Below are 22,244 nucleotides of genomic sequence, written 5' to 3' on the forward strand. Positions count from 1 at the left end.
GGCAGAGGAACCAGAGATCAATTTGCCAACATCTGCTGGATCATGGAAAAAGCAAGAGAGTTCCAGAAAAACATCAATTTCTGCTTTATTGACTATGCCAAAGCCTTTGACTGTGTGGATCACAATAAACTGTGGAAAATTCTGAGAGAGATGGGAATACCAGACCACCTGACCTCCCTCTTGAGAAATCTGTATGCAGGTCAGGAAGCAACAGTTAGAACTGGACATGGAACAACAGACTGGTTCCAAATAGGAAAAGGAGTACGTCAAGGCTGTATATTGTCACCCTGCTTATTTAACTTATATGCAGAGTACATCATGAGAAATGCTGGGTTGGAAGAAAACAAGCTGGAATCAAGATTGCCGGGAGAAATATCAATCACCTCAGATATGCAAATGACACTACCGTTATGGCAGAAAGTGAAGAGGAGCTAAAAAGCCTCTTGATGAAAGTGAAAGAGGAGAGTGAAAAAGTTGGCTTAAAGCTCAACATTCAGAAAACGAAGATCATGGCATCCGGTCCCATCACTTCATGGGAAATAGATGGGGAAACAGTGGAAACAGTGTCAGACTGTATTTTTTTGGCTCCAGAATCACTGCAGATGGTGACTGCAGCCATGAAATTAAAAGACGCTTACTCCTTGGAAGAAAAGTTATGACCAACCTAGATAGCATATTGAAAAGCAGAGACATTACTTTGCCGACTAAGGTCCATCTAGTCAAAGCTATGGTTTTTCCAGTAGTCATGTATGGATGTGAGAGTTGGACCATGAAGAAGGCTGAGCGCCGAAGAATTGATGCTTTTGAAGTGTGGTGTTGGAGAAGACTCTCGAGAGTCCCTTGGACTGCAAGGAGCTCCAACCAGTCCATTCTGAAGGAGATCAGCCCTGGGATTTCTTTGGAAGGAATGATGCTAAAGCTGAAGCTCCAGTACTTTGGCCACCTCATGCGAAGAGTTGACTCATTGGAAAAGACTCTGATGCTGGGAGGGATTGGGGGCAGGAAGAGAAGGGGACGACAGAGGATGAGATGGCTGGATGGCATCACGGACTCGATGGACGTGAGTCTGAGTGAACTCCGGGAGATGGTGATGGACAGGGAGGCCTGGCGTGCTGCAATTCATGGGGTTGCAAAGAGTCGGACACGACTGAGCGACTGAACTGAACTGAAACAATCACATGTGGCTGGACGAACCTATACAGGCGGGCTAGATAACCTTCAGAGGAGTCCGTAGGCTGAAACACTCTTGTCACGCCCAGGAATTTTTATTGCCTTGGAGCTGCACGTTTAATCCTTCTCCGAGAAAAACGGTTATGGGGGAGAGCCCCCCGTAAAGTCAGAGGTGTAGGTGAGAGCATAAAACAGACTCTGATTTTGGGGTAGATGCTCGGGAACAGGGCGTTTCCTGAGGCTTGATCACAGCTTTGCGTATGCCAAGCCTCCTTCCTCATGACCTTTGCCGTGGGCGGCGTTCCTCACGCTGGCCCCCGGCAAGGCACCCTGCCTTTCTGCCTCGTTTCTGGAGCCTCGGGCTCAGGGGTGCTTCTTGGCTCCTCGCCCTGTAAAGTGGCCCTTAGCTGCTGAACCTGTCCATCTCGGTGCTTTTGCTATTTTTACCCGTTAAAAAAAAACATACTAGAAATTCAAGCTAAGTTTTGTAATAGCTGCTTTACTGAGGTATGATCCATATACCATAGATTCCACCCTGTACCGTGTGCAGTGAGGGTTAGGGCAGCCAGCCCCACATCCAAATCGTAGGAGACTTCGGCCGCACGGAGGAGACAGTGTGTCCGTTGGCAGGCTGTACCTGCCCCGGCCCAGCCACGCCCTGCTGCTCCCGTCCCCGGGCCCTGTCGTCTGCACAGTCTACACACCTGGGGTCGCAGGGCGTGTGGCCTGTGGCACTTCACTTCCTGGGGGCTACAAGGGCTGGTGCTTCCCCCCTTTTCCAGTCTAGTGGCGTCCAGAAATGGTGTATGGATAGACCACCTTTTCTTCGCCAGTTGATAGGCGTCTGAGTTGTTTCCGCTTTTTTGGTTCTTGTGAATAATACTGCCACGTACGTTCACGTGCTATGCACACACGAAATTATCCTAGTCCATGAGAGCAGGGGCAGTAGTGGAGGCCCAGGGGCCTGGGTTGGCCACGTGGAGCTGCTCGCAGAAGGTGCGGGCGGGACAGAGGGGCTTGGCATGCCGCTCCGTCGTGTTCCCATGACGCCCAGAACTTCTCAGTGCATACGGGCAAACGAGATTGTTTGGTACTATCTCGTTGGATTTCTGAAGTAACCGGTTTGTACGGTAGTCCTCATTGAATCCCTTTATTTCTGGTTGTTTTTAAGTGCCCCTTGCTTCCCTGTGCAGTTAATTCTGGAGAGAGTAGGTGACAGCGAGTGACTCTGGAGGAGAAGTGTCACTCACTTCAGATTCAAGACTACGGAGCAGTTAATTCTGGAGAGAATAGGAGACAGCGAGTGACTCTGGAGGAGAAGTGTTATTCACTTCAAATTTAAGACTACAGAGCAAATTCGGCTAACCATAGCATAAAACATAATTTTTTCTCCCTGATTAAAATAATTTCATTTAGCATTTTCTCAGTATCAGTTTCTCTTTTCCTATTTGTTATATTCCATCACCAGTATTCTCATTTTTAGAAATGTTTTCTCCATTTTTCTATTTAATATTAACACTTTATCTGGCAAGAGTTGAAGCGAACTGTGTACATAAAACAGAACTATATTATAGTTCCAGTTAACATTCTAATGAGAATGGATTGTGATGAATTTAACTATACAAAATGTTTAAGAGTAGCTGTGACTTAGTGTCTATTTGGAATTCTAAAATTATCTTAGTGTGTTTATACTTGTAATATGTTTTCAGTCAGATTAAAATAATTCTAACTCTTCGAAAGTACCCAGCTGTGTGTTTCTCATTCACATTTGGTTCCAGACAAACGCATCTCTTTTACAGGGAAACTGCATCTTTCCTGTTGCCCTAACGCAGATCGATGAGACTGATAGTCTTTTTTGCAACTCGTGGTTGCATTTAAACTGTGAAAATAGTGTTAGCTTTAGACTTCATAATTGCTTCTCTAACTTTTTGTTATTACTTGATTTCTAGTCCAGGCTTTCAGAAGTTATCAGCTTTGCCAGCTTAAAAGTAACTGCATATTAAATAGGTCCTAGTGTTCAGTCCAGGCGGCACTGAATGTAAGCTCACCCCCACAGTGCCTGACCCCGGGGTGCAGCACTGACCGTTGATTTTGGCAAAAACGCACACTGAACCCGTTTGGATGTTTGTCTCTCTCCTTCCCTGCTTACCTCCACGCTGCTCTTTCTTCCTCTTCCTTTGTCACTCAGGAGATACTAGTGAGTGGGTATTGGCCTTGAGCTCGGCAGAGGAGGTATGTTTTAACTGTAAGAGCACACTCATTCTCACAAGAGGCAGATACGGTCTGTGTTGTGAGATCTGTGCTGTTTAGCACAATAGAAGCTCAGCAGGAGTGCTCCTGGAGGGCTGCCTGAAGGAGGCCCGTTATGGGTGATAAGGGGTCACCAGGTCAGTGAACAGATTTGGACGAGGCTGAAGTGTAGCATCCATGGAGGAGAGTAGATGATGCTGTGGAGAACCTTTCGAGGCCTCAGGCTTTAGGAACGCTGGACCTACACCTGTTAGGGTAAGAGCCTAACAGGTGTGTTTCAGAGCTGCTAGGATAGGGCTTCCCTGTGGCTCAGATGGTAGAGGATCCATCTGCAGTGCAGGGGACCTGGGTTCAGTCCCTAGGTTGGGAAGATCCCCTGGAGAATGAAATGGCAAGCCACTCCAGTATACTTGCCTGGAGAATGCCACAGACAGAAGAGGCTGTGGGGCCCCAAAGAATCGGACATGACTGAGCGGCTGACACTCTCACTTTCAGGAAAGGGAAAGATGAGAAAGCATCTGGGTGTGCTGTCAGCAGAAGCGGAGGTTCTGGTTCTGTGAGCCCAAGTGTCCCTGGGCCAGGCAGTTCCAGAATTCAGAGAAACTGCGATTTGGTTAAGCAATGAAAGGCCTGATGAGAGGACTTCAACTGTAATGTTCATCTTGCAGATTAGATTCTGTAGGTCAGCATCCGGGACTAAGATTTGATTTGAATTGGAGAAGAGGTGCACTGGGTGGGATGTTCTGGTACTAAACTGCCCTCCAGCAGCTGCTGGCCCCCACCTCTCTGCTGTCTGTCTCTAGGACTGGCGGCCTCACCCCCTCCTGTGAGTGGAGGCAGGCGCGCATGTCCCTCAGTGACTGGCTCACCTCACTGAGCACAGCGCCCTCCAAGGCCACCGTGATGCACAGCAGGCGTCAGAGCTCCTCCTCAAGCTGATGAGTCTGCCGTTGCTGGGCGCGTTCCGTTTGTTCATCCAGCTGTTGATGGACACGACCTACCATTGCTGTATAAATACCTGTGGGGGCCCTGTTTTCAGGTATTTGGAGTGTGTGCCTAGAAGTGGAATCATTGGGTCATGCAGAGGTTCTGACTTTCCCATGTGCTCTTTCTTCTACACTTGTTCTTTTCTGCTTTTTCCCTCTGTTTCTTAAACTGTAGCCCTTGGAGCAGGTATGAAGTGCTGGGGTGTCACAAACAGTACACAGAGCCCCTCAGGAGAACGGGAGAAGTTTTGTGTCTTTTTCTTTCTTCCTCCCTAGACTTGAAAGTGTTCTGTAGCTAATGTACCATCGTGATGTCTTCTAAAAAGCAAAGCAAAAAGCATGCGCAAAGAGTCATACGTCCTCCTGTCTAAACCTTGATATTTCTTAAACGACCGTCTTTGTGGTTTTTGAGTTTTCCATCTCTGTTAGTCTGTAAAGCTCTCTGTTTCAGAAATAGGTGAGACTGAATCCTAACCAGTGACAAGGAAGTAATGCTTCCCCCTGCCTGCTGAGGTCCAGGCATCTCTGTGAGCTGGCAGGGGTGCTCTGAGACGCAGGGGGGGCCTCAGAGCCCGGTGTCCCTTGGTTGCTTATCTTCTTCCCTCTCATGGAGCTGAAATCTCAGCCCTGCAAGGTGAAAGGCTTTTGAAGACAGGGTTGATCATGGTCAGAAGAAAATGTCAGCGTGCAGTGTTGCTGCCCCCTGGCCCCACCTAGTGGGTGTCTTGGGCATGAAATGAAAGCTCTGGGCCCTGGGCTGTGTAAGGACCTGTTTGAGGCCTTTGCTGATGGGTGTTCCCCATTTCCCTTCTGAAATAGATGGTCATGGTACAGTGTCGCATATGTGAGTGTCCCCTTAAAGTGCCACTGATAATACTGTAATCTGTTAAAAGTGAAAGTGTGAAGATGTTCCGGTTACTCATAGAAATTCCCACTGAGTAAATTATAGATGATAGTGCATAAGAATAATTATACTAAAGAGTCTAATTGGGAAAATTAGAGTGACTGGTAAAGTACTTAGTTTGGGGAGAGACCATATGGATTTCTGTAGAAGCATACATAAAAACCTAGTTCTCTGATAGAGGTTTAGGGTTATAAAATGTCGTGATTGAAAGATTGGTAGTATGCAAATACTTCATTATGGTAGCAGCTTATGTTAATGAATCTTCCCTTTTAGAATAATGATGTTGCTCTCAAATTTTTTTTCTTTAATCAATATAGCTGCTTGTTAGCCTACTTAAAAAAGAACATGAAATTTCAGATCACTGATTTATACACATATGTCCCTTGAGGAGAATGCTCAGGGTTTAAGATAGATCCATAAATAATCATCTGTTCTGTAGAAAAGCATTGAACTCAAGTCACGAGACCTTGGTTAAAGCCCGGGTTTTGCTGCTTTGCTGTGTGCGCTTGAGCGAGTCGTTGACCCGAGCTCCTCCAGCAGGGGATGGGCGGCCGGGAGGGTGGGGCAAGCGCCAGCAGCGCCAGTGCGTTCGCGGTGGCCCCTGCCTGCGCCTGCCTGTGCGTGGCGGCAGCGGTGCGGGCGTGACTGCGCCTGCGCATCTTGGAGGACGCGGGGTGCAGAGCTCCCAGGCTGCTGGTGCTCCTCAGAGTGGGGCTCCCAAGGATAGGTGTAACGTGATGCCTTTCAGGTGCAGCAGAGTCACCTCTTCAAAGCTGCAGAAAATGCTGCCGGTAACGGGGCTGGGGGGGGCCTCTGTGTTCCAGATCATGGGCACCACCCCTTTTAGTACCTGCCTGCCTGTGATCCAGGCTGTCTCAGCCGTGACCCAGAGTAGCCCGCGCCCACCCAGCGCCTTGTCGGACCTCGCTCTTCTGGTGCTGAGTGCGCAAATCTGGAGCGGTGAAGTGTCGTCAGACCCTGCGGGCAGCCCTGACCACACGTGGCTGTGTAACCTTCCCACAGAGCGTTTAGGTAGAGCTTTGAGCAGCTTCTAAAGTACCTTTTCTGTAAAGCGATACTTTTTTTAAAGGGGCTGGTGGTGGTGAAATGCCCTCTCTCAGAGGGAGTCGGGTTTGCGCTGCTCCTGGAATACAGCGGCTCCGCAGAGGCCCAAGGCGGAGAAGGAAGCCGTGGTGCGGGCAGCGTCGAGCGCTCCTCCGCTCTCCCCCAGGCGCCCCCACTGGCAGCGGCCCCCGGCCCCCTACACCAGGGCTCTGCAGGTCTCCCGCTGTAAGTCAGGCAGACGCGTCTCTAGTCGTCTGTGGAGTTGCGTCAGTCAGCTTTACTTGTGTGAGTTCACGTAGTCCCAGCCCAAGGTGGATAAGGCACCTGTCACTACCTCGTTGATGACAGCGGGCTTTGGGGCCGAGGGACTCCTCGGTGGCACATACTGAAATGGGGGCAGGGCGCCCAAGTCCGGCTCCTCCCCGCTGTACCCCAGGGACGCCCCGTGGGGTCCTGACCCTGCGCTCGACCCGAGAGTGTGTGTCCCTGTGCAGCGACGCAGAAGCTCTGTCGCGTGCCTGCCGGTGCATCAGAGACGGGCTGAGCAGTGTGCCTGATCTGCATCGCGCCTGTAGTCCTGCACAGCCACCTGATGGGAGAGCTGGCTTAGTTGTGAAGACCCTGATGGTGGGAAAGACTGAGGGCAGGAGAAGGGGAGGACACAGGATGAGATGGCTGGATGGCATCACCGACTCAAAGGCCACGCATGACTTTGGGTGAACTCCAGGAGCTGGTGATGGACAGGGAGACCTGGCGTGCTGCAGTTCATGGGGTCGCAAAGAGTCGCACACAGCTGAGCGACTGGGCTGAGCTGAAGTGAGCAGTGGTCATAGAGATCCAGAGGGGCTGTATGCGGCCTGTGCGCCGCATCAATTCCTTACGCTGCCTTTTCTCCACAGTGAGGCCCTTCTGACCTTTGCGGATCGTTTGGTTCATATCTTTGCCTTTTGTGATCTCTGAGTTCTTTTGTAACGAAATGCCATGGTTGCATTGTAACCTGGACCCTCAGGACTTTGCAGAAAGCGGGGGTGGTTAGTGAGCGTAGACGCAGAGTAGCATGCCGAGCTCTGGAGGCCCCGTCAGAGGACTCTTCCTGTCTGTGAGGCCACGTGTGCTGGCTACACACTTCTCACGAAAATCTCAGGTGTGGAGCAACACAGTCACATTCCCTTCAAATAAGCGTTTCTTGCTCTTGTTTTGCCCTGTGGCTATACTCGGAGATGTTTCCAACTCTTGTTTTAAATCCACAGGTAGTTGAACTGAAATCTGGTGGGAAGGACATCCCAGTGACCAGTGCCAATCGCATTGCGTACATCCACCTGGTGGCCGACTACCGGCTGAACCGGCAGATCCGCCCACACTGCCTGGCGTTCCGGCAGGGCCTGGCCAACGTGGTGAGCCTGGAGTGGCTGCGGATGTTCGACCAGCAGGAGATCCAGGTCCACTTCTTGTGTCTGGGGACACAGTTGTTTCCTGACATGAAAATCTTTCTTAAAATCCACCTCAAGTTTTATAATGTGAACTTTTTTTTTAGGTGTTGATTTCTGGTGCACAAGTTCCCATAAGTCTAGAGGACCTAAAATCCTTTACAAACTATTCAGGTATGTTATCACTGCTTGTTTTTTATTCCTGAATATGTTATCCATGGTCACGTTTCCAAAGTAATTGTAATGTACTTGTTTATATGGGCAGTTTGCTCGCATGGTTTAACACCCGGGCAAGATGCGGTTACAGTGAAATCCGCTTCCTGTTCCTGTTCCCTCCCCTGTCCATCCCTCCCCTGCTTCTGCCCGCTGTGAGCACCACTGTGCTTGGCGCCTCTACGTGTTTACACACAAGTGCAAACTCCATTCGCGTTTCTTTGTGCGTGCTACTCTGCATCCTGGCTTTTTCTCTTCATAGACTGTCCTCTTAAGCCACTGCGTGCTGTGCTAAGTCACTTCAGCCTTACCTCTTTGTGACAGTGTGGACCATACTTCACAAGGCTCCTCTGTCCATGGGATTCTCCAGGCAAGAGGAGTGGAGTAGGTGGCTGTTTCCTCCTCCAGGAGATCTTCTCCACCCAGGGATCGAGCCTCATTTTCTTAATGTCTCCTGCATTGCCAGGCAGGCTCTTTACCACTAGTGCCACCTGGGAAGCCCTCCTAAGCCTCTCCGTAAGGCCATAGGGTTGTGTCCAGTCTTCTGCTTTGAAAAACAGTGCTAAACCCCCCTCCCCCTGCAAAAAGAGACCACTAACAAAAGTTTGACTTCCCCGGTGGTGAGGTGGAAATAAGAATCTGCCTGCCATTGCAGGGAACATGGGTTCAGTCCCTGAGCTGGGCAGGCCCCACATGCTGTGCAGCAACTTAGCTTGTGCTCCACAACGACTGAGGTCTGTGTGTCACAACAGGAGAAGCCACGGCAGCGGGAACCCCACGCCCCGCACCAAGAGCCGCCTCCCTGACCAGAGAGGGGCACAGCCCAGCGCCGGCTGCAGGGCCGCCTGGCGGCGCGGCCATGGGGCCACCAGGAAGCCGCACTGACTGCATGCTACATGTCTGAGGGCAAGGAAGAGAAAAAGAAACCAGTGCTGCTTCAAACAGCTGCTGCTATTTTGGTGTCTTTTCCCTAATCATAGTCTGTTACTCTAGTATTTTCAGGGTTTTCTTGGTGAAAGTCAACAGACTGATTTTTAAATTTGTATGAAAATGTTAAGGACCTAAAATAGTCTCAATATTTTGTAGGAGCAAAGTTGAAAGACTAACACTGATTTAAAACTTTGTATAGGGGCTTCCAAAGAATGTTCAAACTACCATACAATTGCACTCATCTCACACTCTAGCAAAGTAATGCTCAAAATTCTCCAAGCCAGCCTTCAACAGTACGTGAACCATCAAACTTCCAGATGTTCAAGCTGGATTTAGAAAAGACAGGGATCAAATTGCCAACATCTGTTGGATCATAGAAAAAGCAAGAGAGTTCCAGAAAAACACCTGTTTCTGCTTTATTCACTACGCCAAAGCCTTTGACTGTGTGCATCACAACAAACTGGAAAATTCTTAAAGAGATGGCAATACCAGACCACCTTGCCTGCCTCCTGAGAAATCTGTGAGCAGGTCAAGAAGCAACAGTTAGAACTGGACATGAAAAAACAGACGGGTTCCAAATCAGGAAAGAAGTGTGTCAAGGCTGTATATTGTCACTTTGCTTATTTAACTTATATGCAGAGTACATCATGCGAAATGTCGGGCTGGATGAAGCTCAAGCTGGAATCAAGATTGCTGGGAGAAACATCAATAACCTCAGATATACAGATGACACCACCCTTATGGCAGAAAGCAAAGAACTAAAGATCGTCTTAATGAAAGTGAAAGAAGAGAGTGAAAAGGTTGGCTTCAAACTCAACAACAGTCAGAAAACTAAAATCACGGCATCCGGTCCCATCACTTCATGGCAAATAGTGGAGAACCAATGGAAACAGTGAGAGACTTTTATCTTTTTGGGCTCCAAAATCACCACAGATGGTGACTGCAGGCATGAAATTAAAAGACGCTTGCTCCTTGAGAGAAAAGCTATGACCAACCTAGACAGCATATTAAAAAGCAGAGACATTACTTTGTGAACACAGGTCCGTCTAGTCAAAGCTATGGGTTCCAGTAGTCACGTATGAATGTGAGAGCTGGACTATAAAGAAAGTGCCAAAGAATTGATGCTTTTGAGCTGTGGTGTTGGAGAAGACTCTTGAGAGTCCCTTGGACTGCAAGGAGGTCCAACCAGTCCATCCTAAAGGAAATCAGTTCTGAATATTCATTGGAAGGACTGATGCTAAAGCTGAAACTCCAGTACTCTGGCCACCTGATGCAAAGAACTGACTCATTGGAAAAGACCCTGATGCTGGGAAAGATTGGAGGCAGGAGGAGAAGGGGACGACAGAGGATGAGATGATTGGATGGCATCACCGACTCAGTGGACATGAGTTTGGGTGAACTCCGGGAGTTGGTGATGGCCAGGAAGGCCTGGCGTGCTGCAGTCCGTGGGGTCGCAAAGAGTCGGACACGACTGAGCGCCTGAACTGAACTGATGGGGCTTCCTTGGTGGCTCAGTAGTAAACAATCTGCCTGCCAGTACAGCAGACAGCCAGTTCAGTCCCTGGTCCAGGAAGATTTCACGTGCCATGCAGCAACTAACCAACGTGTGCCACAGCTGCCAACGCCTGCACACCCTGGAGCCCTGCTCTGCAGCTCGAGAGGAGGCCCCACTCTGCGATGAGAGAAAGCCTATGTGCAGCAGCAAGGACCCAGCACAAACAAAAATGTGTAACAGTATTTTTTTAAAGACATCGTGGAATTGTCACAGGGATAGGCATACTGGTTGATGGAGAGCAATAGGGAAAGAAACAAATCCTTAGATTTACAGCCAGTGACTTTCAGCAGCTCAGTGGTGCTGGAATGGTGTGCGCTTGGAAAAGAAGCGCTTAGACCTTGACCTCACACAGTGTCCAGAAGTGAGTTCAACAGGATCAGAGGCCTGTAGTTAAAAGCCAGAACTGTAAAACTTCTGGAAGAACATAGGAGAAAGTTCTCATGACTTTTGGACTAGGCAGAGTTTTTAGTTGGACACCAAAAGCATGGTTTAGAAAAAAGAAATGGATAGAAATTTGGACGTCCTCAAAATTAAAGATTTTGTGCTTCAAAAAATACCATCAAAAAAGTGAAAAAACAAACCACAGGTTAAGAGAAAATATTTTCAAATAATGTATCTAATAATGGTTTCTGTTCCTTTGTACACATTATATATCAAGAACTTCTGCAACTTAATAGTAAGATAAATAATTGGTTTTTAAAACATGGGGGAAAAACAAAAGTGTTTCATTTAAGATATATACAAATATCTGGTAAGCAAATAAGTACATGAACACTGTTAATCATTAAAGAAATGCAAATTAAACTGTAGCGCAGCACTACTACATACCCACTGAAATGACTTCTCAGAAAGATAGCAGTACCCAGTGTTGGTATGGGAAGAAATCTGAACTCTCTTGACTGGTAGCAATGTGAAATGTAGAACTTTGGAAAAGTTTACAGGTTATATAAAAATGTAGAACAACTGGATTTTTGCATAAGAATGAAGCTGTACCCACAAGTCACACCATATACAAAAATTAACTAAAAATGGCTCAAGAACCTTAGTACCTAAAACCATAAAAGTCTTAGGAGAACACAGGGATAGCTCCTCATGGCCTTGGATTTGGCAGTAAGTTCTTAGATACGACATCGGAAGCATGACCAGAGAAAGGAAAGGTGAATAAATGGAGCTTCATCAAGACTAGATTTATGCATCAGAGACCATTATTAAGAAGGTGGAAAGACAGCCTTCCGAATGGGAGGAGAACACTTGGACACCGTGCATCTGGTGAGGGTCTGGTACCCAAAATGCGCAGAGAACCCTTACAGCTAAATAGGCAGACAGGCTGGCTCAACAACGGGCAGAGGGCTTGAGTAGACCTTTGCCAAAGAAGATGCAACCGAAGGCCAGTGTGCTCCAGAAGATGTTCAGCGGACTACCCGCTAGGGAAATGAAAGCCAGAGCCCAAGGGAGAGGCGCACAGGCCGCAGACGAGTGTTGGTGAGGGGGTGGTGAAGCTGGAGCCCTCATTCGTTGCTGGTGGGAGCGTGAAGTAGCAGCTGTGGAAAACGGTGGTTCCCAGAAAGCTCAGTGTAGAAATACTCTGTAAACCGGCAACTCTGCTCCTAGGTCCTGGACCCAAGGGGATGGAGGCAGGGGCCAAAACACCTGTGTTCACGAGACATTGTTCACAAGAGCCAGAAACCGGAAATAACCGCAGTATCCGCTGAGATGATGGATAAGTAAGTGTGCTGTAGACATAGGGTGGGACTGTAACTAAGTCTAAAGGAATGACCCTCAAGTACACGCTTCAGGGTGGATGAGCTCTTGAAAGCATTATGATAAATGAAATGATGACAGGCGCAGAGGATGTATACTGTAGGGCTCACCTTACGTGAAATACCTCGAAGAGGCAAGTTCCTCGATGCTGGCCTGGAGTCACCAGGGGCCGGGAAGAGCATGGGCAGTCCTGCCTCGTGGTCGGAGGCGTGTCTGCCTGGGATGATGGGAGTGTTGGGTTGGAGAGGGCACTGGTGGCTGCCCGGCAGTGTGCGTGGGGTCACACAGCTGAAAGTGGCCTAAATGGTAGGTGTTATGGTGTGTCTTTTACCACAACTAACAAAACCTGTCCAGACTCATCTACCCGGAGCCCTCTGTTCTGTTGAGGGCTATCACCCCACCTTTCCTCCAGGGTCACTTTTGAGAAGGCATTGGAAACGGACCTGTATGCAGACATGTGCTTGCATCTCCCCTTCCGGTAATCACTCCTTTGTATTTCTCTAAGTTGGAGCTCTGATGCTTCTGTCCAGGGAGGTGATGCCTAAGGTCTCATTGCCCTCCCCACCAGTCCAGCCTTTCCTTGCCCAGAAGTGGTCTTGGCCTGTTTGCATTATCCTGTCTGCACTGGTAGCATCTACCTTTAACGAGCTGAACTGTTCCTATTCCAGTAAATAGATTTACAATATTACCATATTCATTTTGTTGCCAATTAATACACTTAAGATACTTTATTGATGATATTTCTGTAGTATATTAACAGTGAGGGAACAATACATAGCAATTATTTTAGTTTTAGGAAGCACTTAACTAGATTAAAAGTTGTAAGTAGCAGATATTACTCTTCAGAGCATTGGTCTAATCGAGTGCTGGGGTTGGTTGGTATCCACGGTCTGTACCTTGTTGTCAGAAGGATGGGTGATAAATTTACATACCAAGATGTGTTGGTGGAGTGACTCGCTCTATAAAAACCCCGTGAGTCCACCGTTTCTGGGTGCGTGGCTGTCGCGCGAGCCCTGTGTTCCGTGGGGCTTGCTCCCCAGCCGAAGCCGAAGCCCAGCTCCTCGCGGAGCTCTGGAGGCGCCGACCCTGGCCTGGCAGCACGCTTTCCTGCCAGAGCCCGTCGTGCTTGGTCCTCGCTCTGGCTCCGGTGCTTTGCCCTTCTGTCTGCTGCATCCTTGCCCATCGCCCCCCAGGACAGGGTCGGCTTTGAGCCACAAGCCTCTGCCCCTCCCTGGCCCGGCACAACGGAGAGGAGCTGCTCCGGTGCCTTTGGGAGAGCCCCGATTCTGCACTGACCTTGTTTTTCCTGAAGATGTCTTCCTCTTTGTCCTAGGAGGCTACTCTGCCGAGCACCCCGTGATCAAGGTCTTCTGGAGAGTCGTGGAGGGCTTCACAGACGAGGAGAAGCGCAAACTGCTGAAGTTTGTGACCAGCTGCTCCCGGCCCCCTCTCTTGGGGTTTAAGGTACCCAAGCTCGGGGCCCAGCGGTGGGGAGTGGGGCGGGGGGGCAGTAGGGGCCAAGTGAGCCAGGGCGCACACGTCGTTTTCAGGGAACAGTGTTTACTGCAGCGGTCACTGCACCAGGCTGTTACTTTTCACTGTGTCTATAGCCTCATTAATCCAGTGTTTCAACTTGGTCACTGGAGGATTAGCTGTTCTCTGTGTACCTGGAGCTGGTCTTATTCGTTTTTTTTCCTGCGTTCACAGTCCTGACGTATTGCTGGGGTGTCGCTGTGACGAGGCTTAAGCGTGAGCAGACGCTGCAGCGGGCAGGCTGACCCTGACGCCCGTCACCCGTCCTGGGGTCTGTGCAGCGCAGGCTGGCCTCCCTTCCCAGCTGAAGAGGATGCGGGCTCCACGTGCTCGTGGGTCTGTTGCCAGGAGTGATAGAGCAGAAGTTGGCCTTTCCTTAGTGCTCTCTGTCACCTCATTTCACGTTCCTTGGTCTTGCTGTGTCGTTGCTGGCAGTTCCCGTTGGTCTCATAAATTGACTGGATATTCTTATCAGCTGAGATTGGTCATGGGTCAGCTTGGATTTTCCTTACTCATAGTAAAAGAAACGAAGCTAGGTTTAGTAAAGAGAAAGACAGTGGTTGTGCGTAACGCGACGTAGTGCCGAGTTAGGGGAGCATGCACATTGGGTGTGCTCGTGAGGCTCACAGGCCGACAGCCGCCCTCCAGCAACTCTCCGTTGACGAGCTGGGGGTTAGTCATTTTACTTTGAAATCACTCGCAATGTATAGGAGAGGTGCAGTGGGTGAACAGAGGACTTCCCAGCCACGTTGACCAGCGGTTAACGTCGAGTCACATTTGTTTCCTCATTCCGTATTCATGTATTTCTTTTCGGAATCATTTGAGAGTAAGTAGAAAATAGCGTGTTTCTGCACATTTTTCTTGCAACACCAATCTCTCTTAATAACCACAATTAAATTATCAAAGATAAGGAGTGTGCAGTGATAGATTGAGATTATCTAACCCTCTGGTTCACAAGTATGAACCTGAGACCAGCAGCTTCAGCATCACCTGAGAACTTGTCACAGGTAAACATTGCCAGGGCTCAGCCAGACCCCCTGAATCAGCTCGAGGAGGGGGCCAGCCACCTGTTTCCACCCGCCCTCAGGCATCGAGGGCGCCAGCAGTGCCTCCAGCCCTGCAGCGTCCTCCGTGGACCTCGCGCTTCCTGGTCTGGAGTCAGTCTGAGGCCACACGTTGTGTTTAGTGGCCGGTTGCCTCCAGTCTGTGCTGTCTTCAGCGGTCCAGTCACGTTATCTGAGAATGTCCCTCTGTGCAGTGGAGCAGTTCCACCCTCAGGACACGTGTACTCAAGACAGACACCCTCATGTGTTCACACAGCGTTCACAGAACTGCAGCAGCCCACAGCTGGTCATGGAGAAAGAGAGTGTGGTCTGTCCAGGCAGTGGGGTGCATTCAGAAATTAAATGGAATGGATTGCTGATACAGGTGCCCTGTGTGTGAACATTGAGAACGTTGTGGGCAGTGAATGGAGTGAGACACAGGAGGCTGTGTGGCTCATTTTACACAGAACGTCTTTAAAGGGGTAGAAATGGAGAACTTTGGGGGAGAGATGGCAGCATTCTGAAGTTGAATTTAAACTACATTTAAATGAGTAAATATTATAGTATGTGAATTACACTTTAAAATTTTTTTTAATTGACATTAATAGCTTAATACAGTGTCCCAAAGAGTGTCCCAGAACTAGAGCAGTGGGAACGTCCCTGGTAGTCCAGTGGTTGAGAATCCGCCTTGCAATGCAGGGCCCAAGGGTTCCATCCCTGATTGGGGAGCCAAGACCCCACGTGCCCGAAGGCAGCTAAGCCCGTGTGCTGCAACAAAGGCTCCCGCGTGCTGCTAAGACTTAAGGCCTGATGAAGCCAGATGAAATAAAGGACTGGAACGGGGAAGTGGAGACATGGGCCGCGAGCTGTGGCGAGGGTGCGGTGATTCTGTCTCCACAGGAGGTGGGGGAGCAATGGGTAGTAAGGTGAGTGTAAGCGATCATGAGTAATGCTGCTCAGTGGTGCTGGCAGAGCTGAAGTCCCTTCTGTCTTCCAAGTTCTCAGAGGGAGGAAATAAAGCCTGCAAAACAGGACAGCCAGCGCCAACTGCGTTTACCAGGTAGTAGAGCACAAAGTTAATGTGGACAGCCACAAAGCAGAAAGCATAGAAATGAGAGCAGGCTGAAGCGCCAGAGCGGTGAGCACGCAGAGAGGAGACGCAGGTATTAGACGGCTGAGCGGCCTCACTCTCACTTTTCACTTTCATGCACTGGAGAAAGAAATGGCAAGCCACTCCAGTGTTCTTGCCTGGAGCATCCCGGGGACAGAGGAGCCTGGTGGGCTGCCGTCTAAGGGGTCGCACAGAGTCAGACACGACTGAAGCAACTTAGCAGCAGCAGCAGCTGGCTTGTAGTGAAGTCTGGAAATCTTGCTGTGTAGGAAGGATTTAAAGAGCAGGAAGAATGCAGATGAAATGTGCCCAGTGGCTCATTTAAATGGAGTTAATATAAAAGGCTTTCCATCGATCAGAAGTTTTTATTGTCTAGTGATATAAACAGTTACATGAGTTAAATCCTTATATATTAAGATTTTAGTATGATTAGGTAATTTTGTCAGTAACAGTTATAAGGAGAGACAAAGCATGTAGTTTTAGACAAAGCTTATAGTCTTCCAGTTTCAAAAACCACACTAAACCTGGAAGAAAACTGAGTGTGTGGTTTCAAGAAGGGAGATTTAGAGGACCTGCTCCATCAGAGAGCTGAGTGGAAGGCATTTGCTCCGGTAGAAACGGGGAGTCTGGCTTGAAGAGTCTGGATGCTCTGGCCAGTGGAGGAGCCCGTCGGCATGTCAGAGGTTTGGGGGTGGGAAAGCTGCGGGAGTTGCATTAGCGTTTCCAGTCCCGAGTAGGATTGCGGTTAAAACTCTCTGGTCGCCTGTTGATGGTCCCGTATAAGCATGATCGAGTTATCATTATACCATGAAAAATAATTTTCTGGAAGCCATGAAATAGTCATCCTATTTCAGGGGTTTTTTCAGTGATCGAAATCATATTAAGTGTGAGGATAAGCGTTTTCCAGTGCTTTTGACGTCATCCTTAGACTCCAGATTTGGGTAAACCACTGTGATGTGTGTGCTCCCCAGTTTGCTCAGGGTGCCTGCTGGCGGGATGGCAGACTCAGGCTTGAAAGCAGAGAGCGTATCTTGGCTGAAGCACCCTCAGCAGCCAGGGTGGCCACACGTAATCTGGAAGTTAGGCCTCTGCTCATGGCCAGTTTGCTGAGAAGAGCAGCATCTGCTGAAGCTAATTAAAGCTTAATATGCTTAACGAATGTGACTGTTACAGACACAGAAATCATTAAAGTGCTGTAGAAAATTGTTCAGTTGCCATCAGGCCTCATAATAAATTGATGTTTTTCTCACTCTGAATTAATGCAAATTCCCGTTGTACTCTGCTTAAATATGCACAGAGTGGTGCCCTTGACTCAGATTTCAATGAAGAACTTCATTTTTTAGGTTCTGAGACTCCAAGTAGGAAATTTAATTAGCATTATGAAGGAAACAGTAAAATGTGGCATATATCTGCAAATGTATTTCAGACTTTGCATTGAGCACTGACTGTGTACAGCGATCCTTCTGTTTCACAGATGCGGTGTTTTTAGTATATTCAGGCATTTGAGGAAATCGTTTCCCTCAACATCTTCAGGGTGCTAAGTAATAAATGTAACAGATATTCTTTCTGTTCCTCTTTTGGTTCTCTATTGAAACATGTTTGAAGTGGCACGTAAAGTATAATTAGAGGGAAGACAGTGGTTCTAGCACACGCTGCCTGCCACAGAGGTCGCTGAGGAGGTGCGGTTTCCGTTTGCCAGCGGAGGAGCACAGAGATAGGGCAGAGCCGCGTGTGTGCCGTGCTCACACTCAGCGTTGGCCGCAGCGTGGTGTGTGTGCCGCGCTCACGCTCAGCATTGGCCGCAGCGTGGCATGTGTGCCGCGCTCAGCTTACAGGTGGCGGGGTCCAGCTGAGACATGCGCTCGGCTGCTCAGGCACCCGCGGTGTGACCGGTGCCCTGAGGCCGCGGCTGGGCAGGAGCGGCACTCCGGTCTTGTTCTGTTTTCCTCGGCAGTGGTTAGTAGGTAATTTTTTTTTTACGCTATTCGTGTTTTGCCTTGTAACAAAATTAACGTTTTCATTATAGAAAGTTGAGAGCTGTGGTTAGTTATGAGAGAGAACAATGCCTGCAACTGCTCTGCCTGGCCCCGCTGTGGGCGTCCTGGAGCCAAGGAGCTGGACCACCCCATGTGCACGGTCCCTGCCCAGACCATTCTTCACTGGCCCCAAAGCGCCCATGTTCTGATGTATCCTTTCTTCCTTTCTGAGCTGATTTCTCCGTAAAGAAAGACTATTTTTTCTCATCAGCTCTTAGGTTACCCTGAGGAGTGCTGCTACGGAAAAGATGGAGTAGGTCTGGGCTGGCCCTCATCTACCAGTTATTGAGGGGGCAGCTGGCGTTTTAAGGACAGCTAGTCCATCTTAGTTTTCCTGTCGTTCTGACCCTCTAGCGTTTGCTGTGCTTCTGCCCATGGCACCCCCTCCCTTTGATCTTCTGTGTCCCATCCGCGGCTGGGCGGTGGGCTCTGGGTCTGTAAATAGGTCCCAAGCAGCTGTGGGAGACTTCTTGCTTCCTGATGTGACGGGATAGTGACTCTTGCTTGACATCTCCTGGCCCATGTCGGGATCACATGTTTTCCAAGAGGCCCTGGTTCCTTTCCTGGAGACCAGGTTGGTAGAGGGCAGGGCTGGGCCCTTGGTGTGCTCGTTGTCACCAGAGGTTACTGTGTCCAGGCCTTTCCAGTGCACAGAGCTAGGACGTGGGCGCTGTCTTCTTGAGAGAAAAATTCATCAAAGTTCACACCACTTTTTCCAGCTGACATTCAGGGGTGAGAGGTTTTTATTTCTTTGATTGTATATTTGGATCTCTCTTTACCAGTGATTAATCTTGGCTCCTATTATTAATAGTTCATTTGCTTGCTCTGGTAAATTACAGGACCCTACAATAAGTTAAATGTAATTCTCACATAATAGTTATATGTAACACTACTGTGATTTCAGAACAACAGTACCGGTAATTTACGGTGACATTTCTGAAAACCATTTAAGATTTCTCCCCCTGCCTTCTTTTTTTGGCCATGCCGCATGGGATCTTGGTTCCCCAATCAGAGTTTGAACCCCCGTCCCCTTCACTGGGAGCTCATGCCTTAACCACTGGCCCGCCAGGACGGTCCCTGTGGTTCTAGGGCTCTGGGAACACCGCCCTCTGTAAGTGGGCCCCAGCACCCATCATCCCGTGTTTAGAGGGACCGCCTTTTCTCCTTGACTGACACTGCCGCCGCACCCTGCTCCCGGGTCCCTTTGTGGTTCACTTGGAGAAGGCCCTTCCCATGTTTTCAGCAAAGAGGTTTATTTATGCATTCAGCTCTTTACACTGTACCTTTTAAAATTTTAAACTTACTTTTAAAAGGCAAAAAGATAAAAGCTTTAGAGGCCTTTTCTCCAGAAGGACTCTGCTCCATGTATTCACACTGCTTCTGTCCTTTTAATGCCTGGAGCCCAGACACGATATTGGGTAGAAATTTGGAGCCAAGTTTGAGGGCAGTGAGAAAGCGGGTGTCCCCGAGGGGACAGACGAGAACAGCCGTCGCGTCTGACAGGCTCCCTGCAGGCTGTGCTTGGTGACCGCTCGTGCGCCTGCTGTCTTGCAGGAGCTGTACCCCGCATTCTGCATCCACAACGGGGGCTCCGACCTGGAGCGGCTGCCCACCGCCAGCACCTGCATGAACCTGCTGAAGCTCCCCGAGTTCCAGGATGAGGCGCTGCTGCGGAGCAAGCTCCTGTACGCCATCGAGTGCGCCGCGGGCTTCGAGCTGAGCTGACCCGTGGCCGTGGCCCACCCTCTGCGGAGACGGCCTGGCCTCCGTGTGCCCCCTGCCAGCAGGGCGCTCGAGCTGGACTCCCAGCTCTCCCGGGTCCCTCTCCGCCACCCCTTCCTGCATTTTTAAGTGATTTATTAAGTTGTGCTCACGTATTTAGACGGACGTTGCTTTTCAAATAACTTAAAATAACAAATGTTACATGCCACATGGCTAATAATAGTAATTTTGCCAAGAAGAGCACAGTTTTAAGACTGGTGGCAACTCAGTGAAATTAACCAAAGATGAAGCTTTGGCTGTGCTGCGGATGAGCCCCCCAAGCTGGTGACCTGGCACCTGGGGAGGGGCCGCTGCTCCTACCTGGCTCTGGTCCCCAGAGCCTCGGGCCTCTGGGGAGACGTGGGCCACTGCCTCTCGTGGGGTTGGATCGTTTACAAGCCTCATTGTTAAGACTACAGGCTTTTTTTTCTTTCCTGCTGCCTTTTCCCAAAGTGGTTAGGTTGGAAAATAGATAACAATGGTAATATGTTATTTTTGTTTCTTAAGCCATCTCCCCAGATCGGGACTAGCATGCTTGTTTCCAATCTGCCGCTGACCTGCATCGTGATGGCTTGGACGTTGCTGTGTGTGGGTGTGTGTGAGGCGGGTCCTTCACTCTCTTCCTTTCTGTCTCCACCTCGTGCCTGGAGAGCTTTTGGGGTGTGGGGGGAGGGGGGCTCCGTCCTGCTCCTGCGCGTGTGCGACCCGCGGTGAGCGATGCTTGGGGAGGAGGCCCGCAGCCCCTCCCGAGTCACTTGAACCAAAGTGGCACTGCGCCTTTGCACTGCGGCCCGGGCCCCGCCCCCTCGCTTCTGGGTGCTGCGTTGCAGGGGGCGGGCGCCCGGGGCGGGGCGGGGCGGTCCGGGATTCGGCACTTTATCAGGACCTGGCGAGAGGAGCGTCTGAGAGCGTCGCCGGGGGGACGCAGGCGCTAGCCGGTGCTCGCTGTCACTGGAGCTCTGGGCTGACGTGGGGGACGGGCCACAATTAGCAATATCCTTTTAAATGTGGGGGAGCCGAATGACACTTTTAAGACGGTGACCATTATCAAAACAAAATGTATAATTTCTTAATTTGAAGAATAAATTAAGTGTTTAAATGCTATTTGTAGTCTTGATATACAGAAATAAAATAATTAGGGTTTGTCCTTGGTTTTATTTTTTTATTTTAGGTCATATTATGGTGGATGTTCTATATCTTGTTATTAATTGATTTGTATATTATCATTATTTCGGAAATGGAATATCTGGGACTGAAGAGAAATGGGCAGTTACTCTTTACTTGGATTTTCTTCCTCGGCTAATCTGAGCTTATTTATTTATTTGTATGTTCCAATGGCTAAATATTTGCATTAAATTTTTTCCCAAGTTTGTGTTGGACTCATACCCCAAATCATTGTGATTGGTTCCATTCTGCCCTAGTAAAGCCACGGCTTCTAAACATCAGTTTATCACATTGTTTAAATGTCATCAGTTGAGACAGGGTAATAACAGGCTGTGTTCAGAATCTGGTACACCAGACAGTGACGCCTGGCATCTGAAACGCCCCAAGTGAGGCTTCGAGAAGGCGGACCTGCAGCAGCCCCTCCAGCTCAGGCCCTGGGGAGAGCCAGGGTCGCCAGGGACTGCTGCCACCTTGCCGGGTCCCGAGGGCTTGGCATCACATTACTGAGAAGAAGCGCTCAAGTAAGGCTCGCCCTTCTCCATCATCCTGTCTGCCGTCTCCTGGCCATCCTGGCTTCCTGCTTCCTGCTGGTGTGTGTGTGCTTGTGCCAGGGAGAACAGCTGAAGGCATACCGTGACGCAGAAAGATAGAAGCTGAAGGCCTGGAACTGGAGCCTTGCTAGTATTCCGCTGGTGTCTTAGTCACCTGTCCCGAGTTCCTCTGCTCCAGGTCTGAAAGGCTTCCAGTAGCGAAGTGAAGGGTGTCCCGGATCACACAGCCTCATCTGCCACACGGAATAGCAGACGTCCCCGGAGTTTGTCCTGGGAGGAGTTAACATCACTCCTCAGACAAGGTGAGTCGCTGAGCCCGCTGTGGGCTTCCAAAGGCTCCTTCCCGGCATCGCAGTGGTGGCCAGAGCGGACGGCCGAGGCCGGTGACCAGCAGGCGCAGGTGGGGAGTCAGGAGAGGGCCGAGAGGAAGGAGGCGGGGCTGGGCAGGAGCCCCTGGCACCCCGGAGAGCCACGGCCCGCCGGAGGCCTCTGCTTCCAGGAAACTCGGCGAGCTCTTAGGTAAGCTGAGGTGCAGAGTACCCAGGCCTTTCTGGGAAACGGGGACAGTTAAATACCGGTCTCCCCCCGCTAAGACAGCCCCTCTTCAGCACCTGTTTTTGGCAACCAGAAGAAATTCAGCAAGGATCCGCACCTCTACCGAGGCGAAAGGAGCGAGGTGAAGGTTGAGCTCGCTCAGCCTGTCTTGCAGGGAGCATTCCGGAGGCGGCATCCACCCCACAGGGAGCGGCCCTGCCCGGCTCCGTCCCCTGGGGCCACACGCAGC

The 22,244-nt window shown here is 49.8% G+C and overlaps 1 protein-coding gene across 1 annotated transcript in view; it reads left to right on the plus strand.

The window, feature by feature from the left end:
- The window catches only part of UBE3C (ubiquitin protein ligase E3C), a 112,955-nt gene extending 91,926 nt beyond the window's left edge, over positions 1-21,029 (plus strand). Inside the window, exons 20-23 of the mRNA XM_068972679.1 lie at positions 7,626-7,814; positions 7,910-7,976; positions 13,595-13,725; positions 19,539-21,029. Coding sequence (XP_068828780.1) covers positions 7,626-7,814; positions 7,910-7,976; positions 13,595-13,725; positions 19,539-19,709 — 558 coding nt within the window. The 3' untranslated portion in view covers positions 19,710-21,029. The remainder of the gene's footprint in view (positions 1-7,625; positions 7,815-7,909; positions 7,977-13,594; positions 13,726-19,538) is intronic.
- The last annotated feature ends 1,215 nt before the right edge of the window (positions 21,030-22,244 follow it).

The sequence above is a fragment of the Capricornis sumatraensis genome, chromosome 5 (assembly GCF_032405125.1).
Source record: "Capricornis sumatraensis isolate serow.1 chromosome 5, serow.2, whole genome shotgun sequence".
NCBI lineage: Eukaryota > Metazoa > Chordata > Mammalia > Artiodactyla > Bovidae > Capricornis > Capricornis sumatraensis.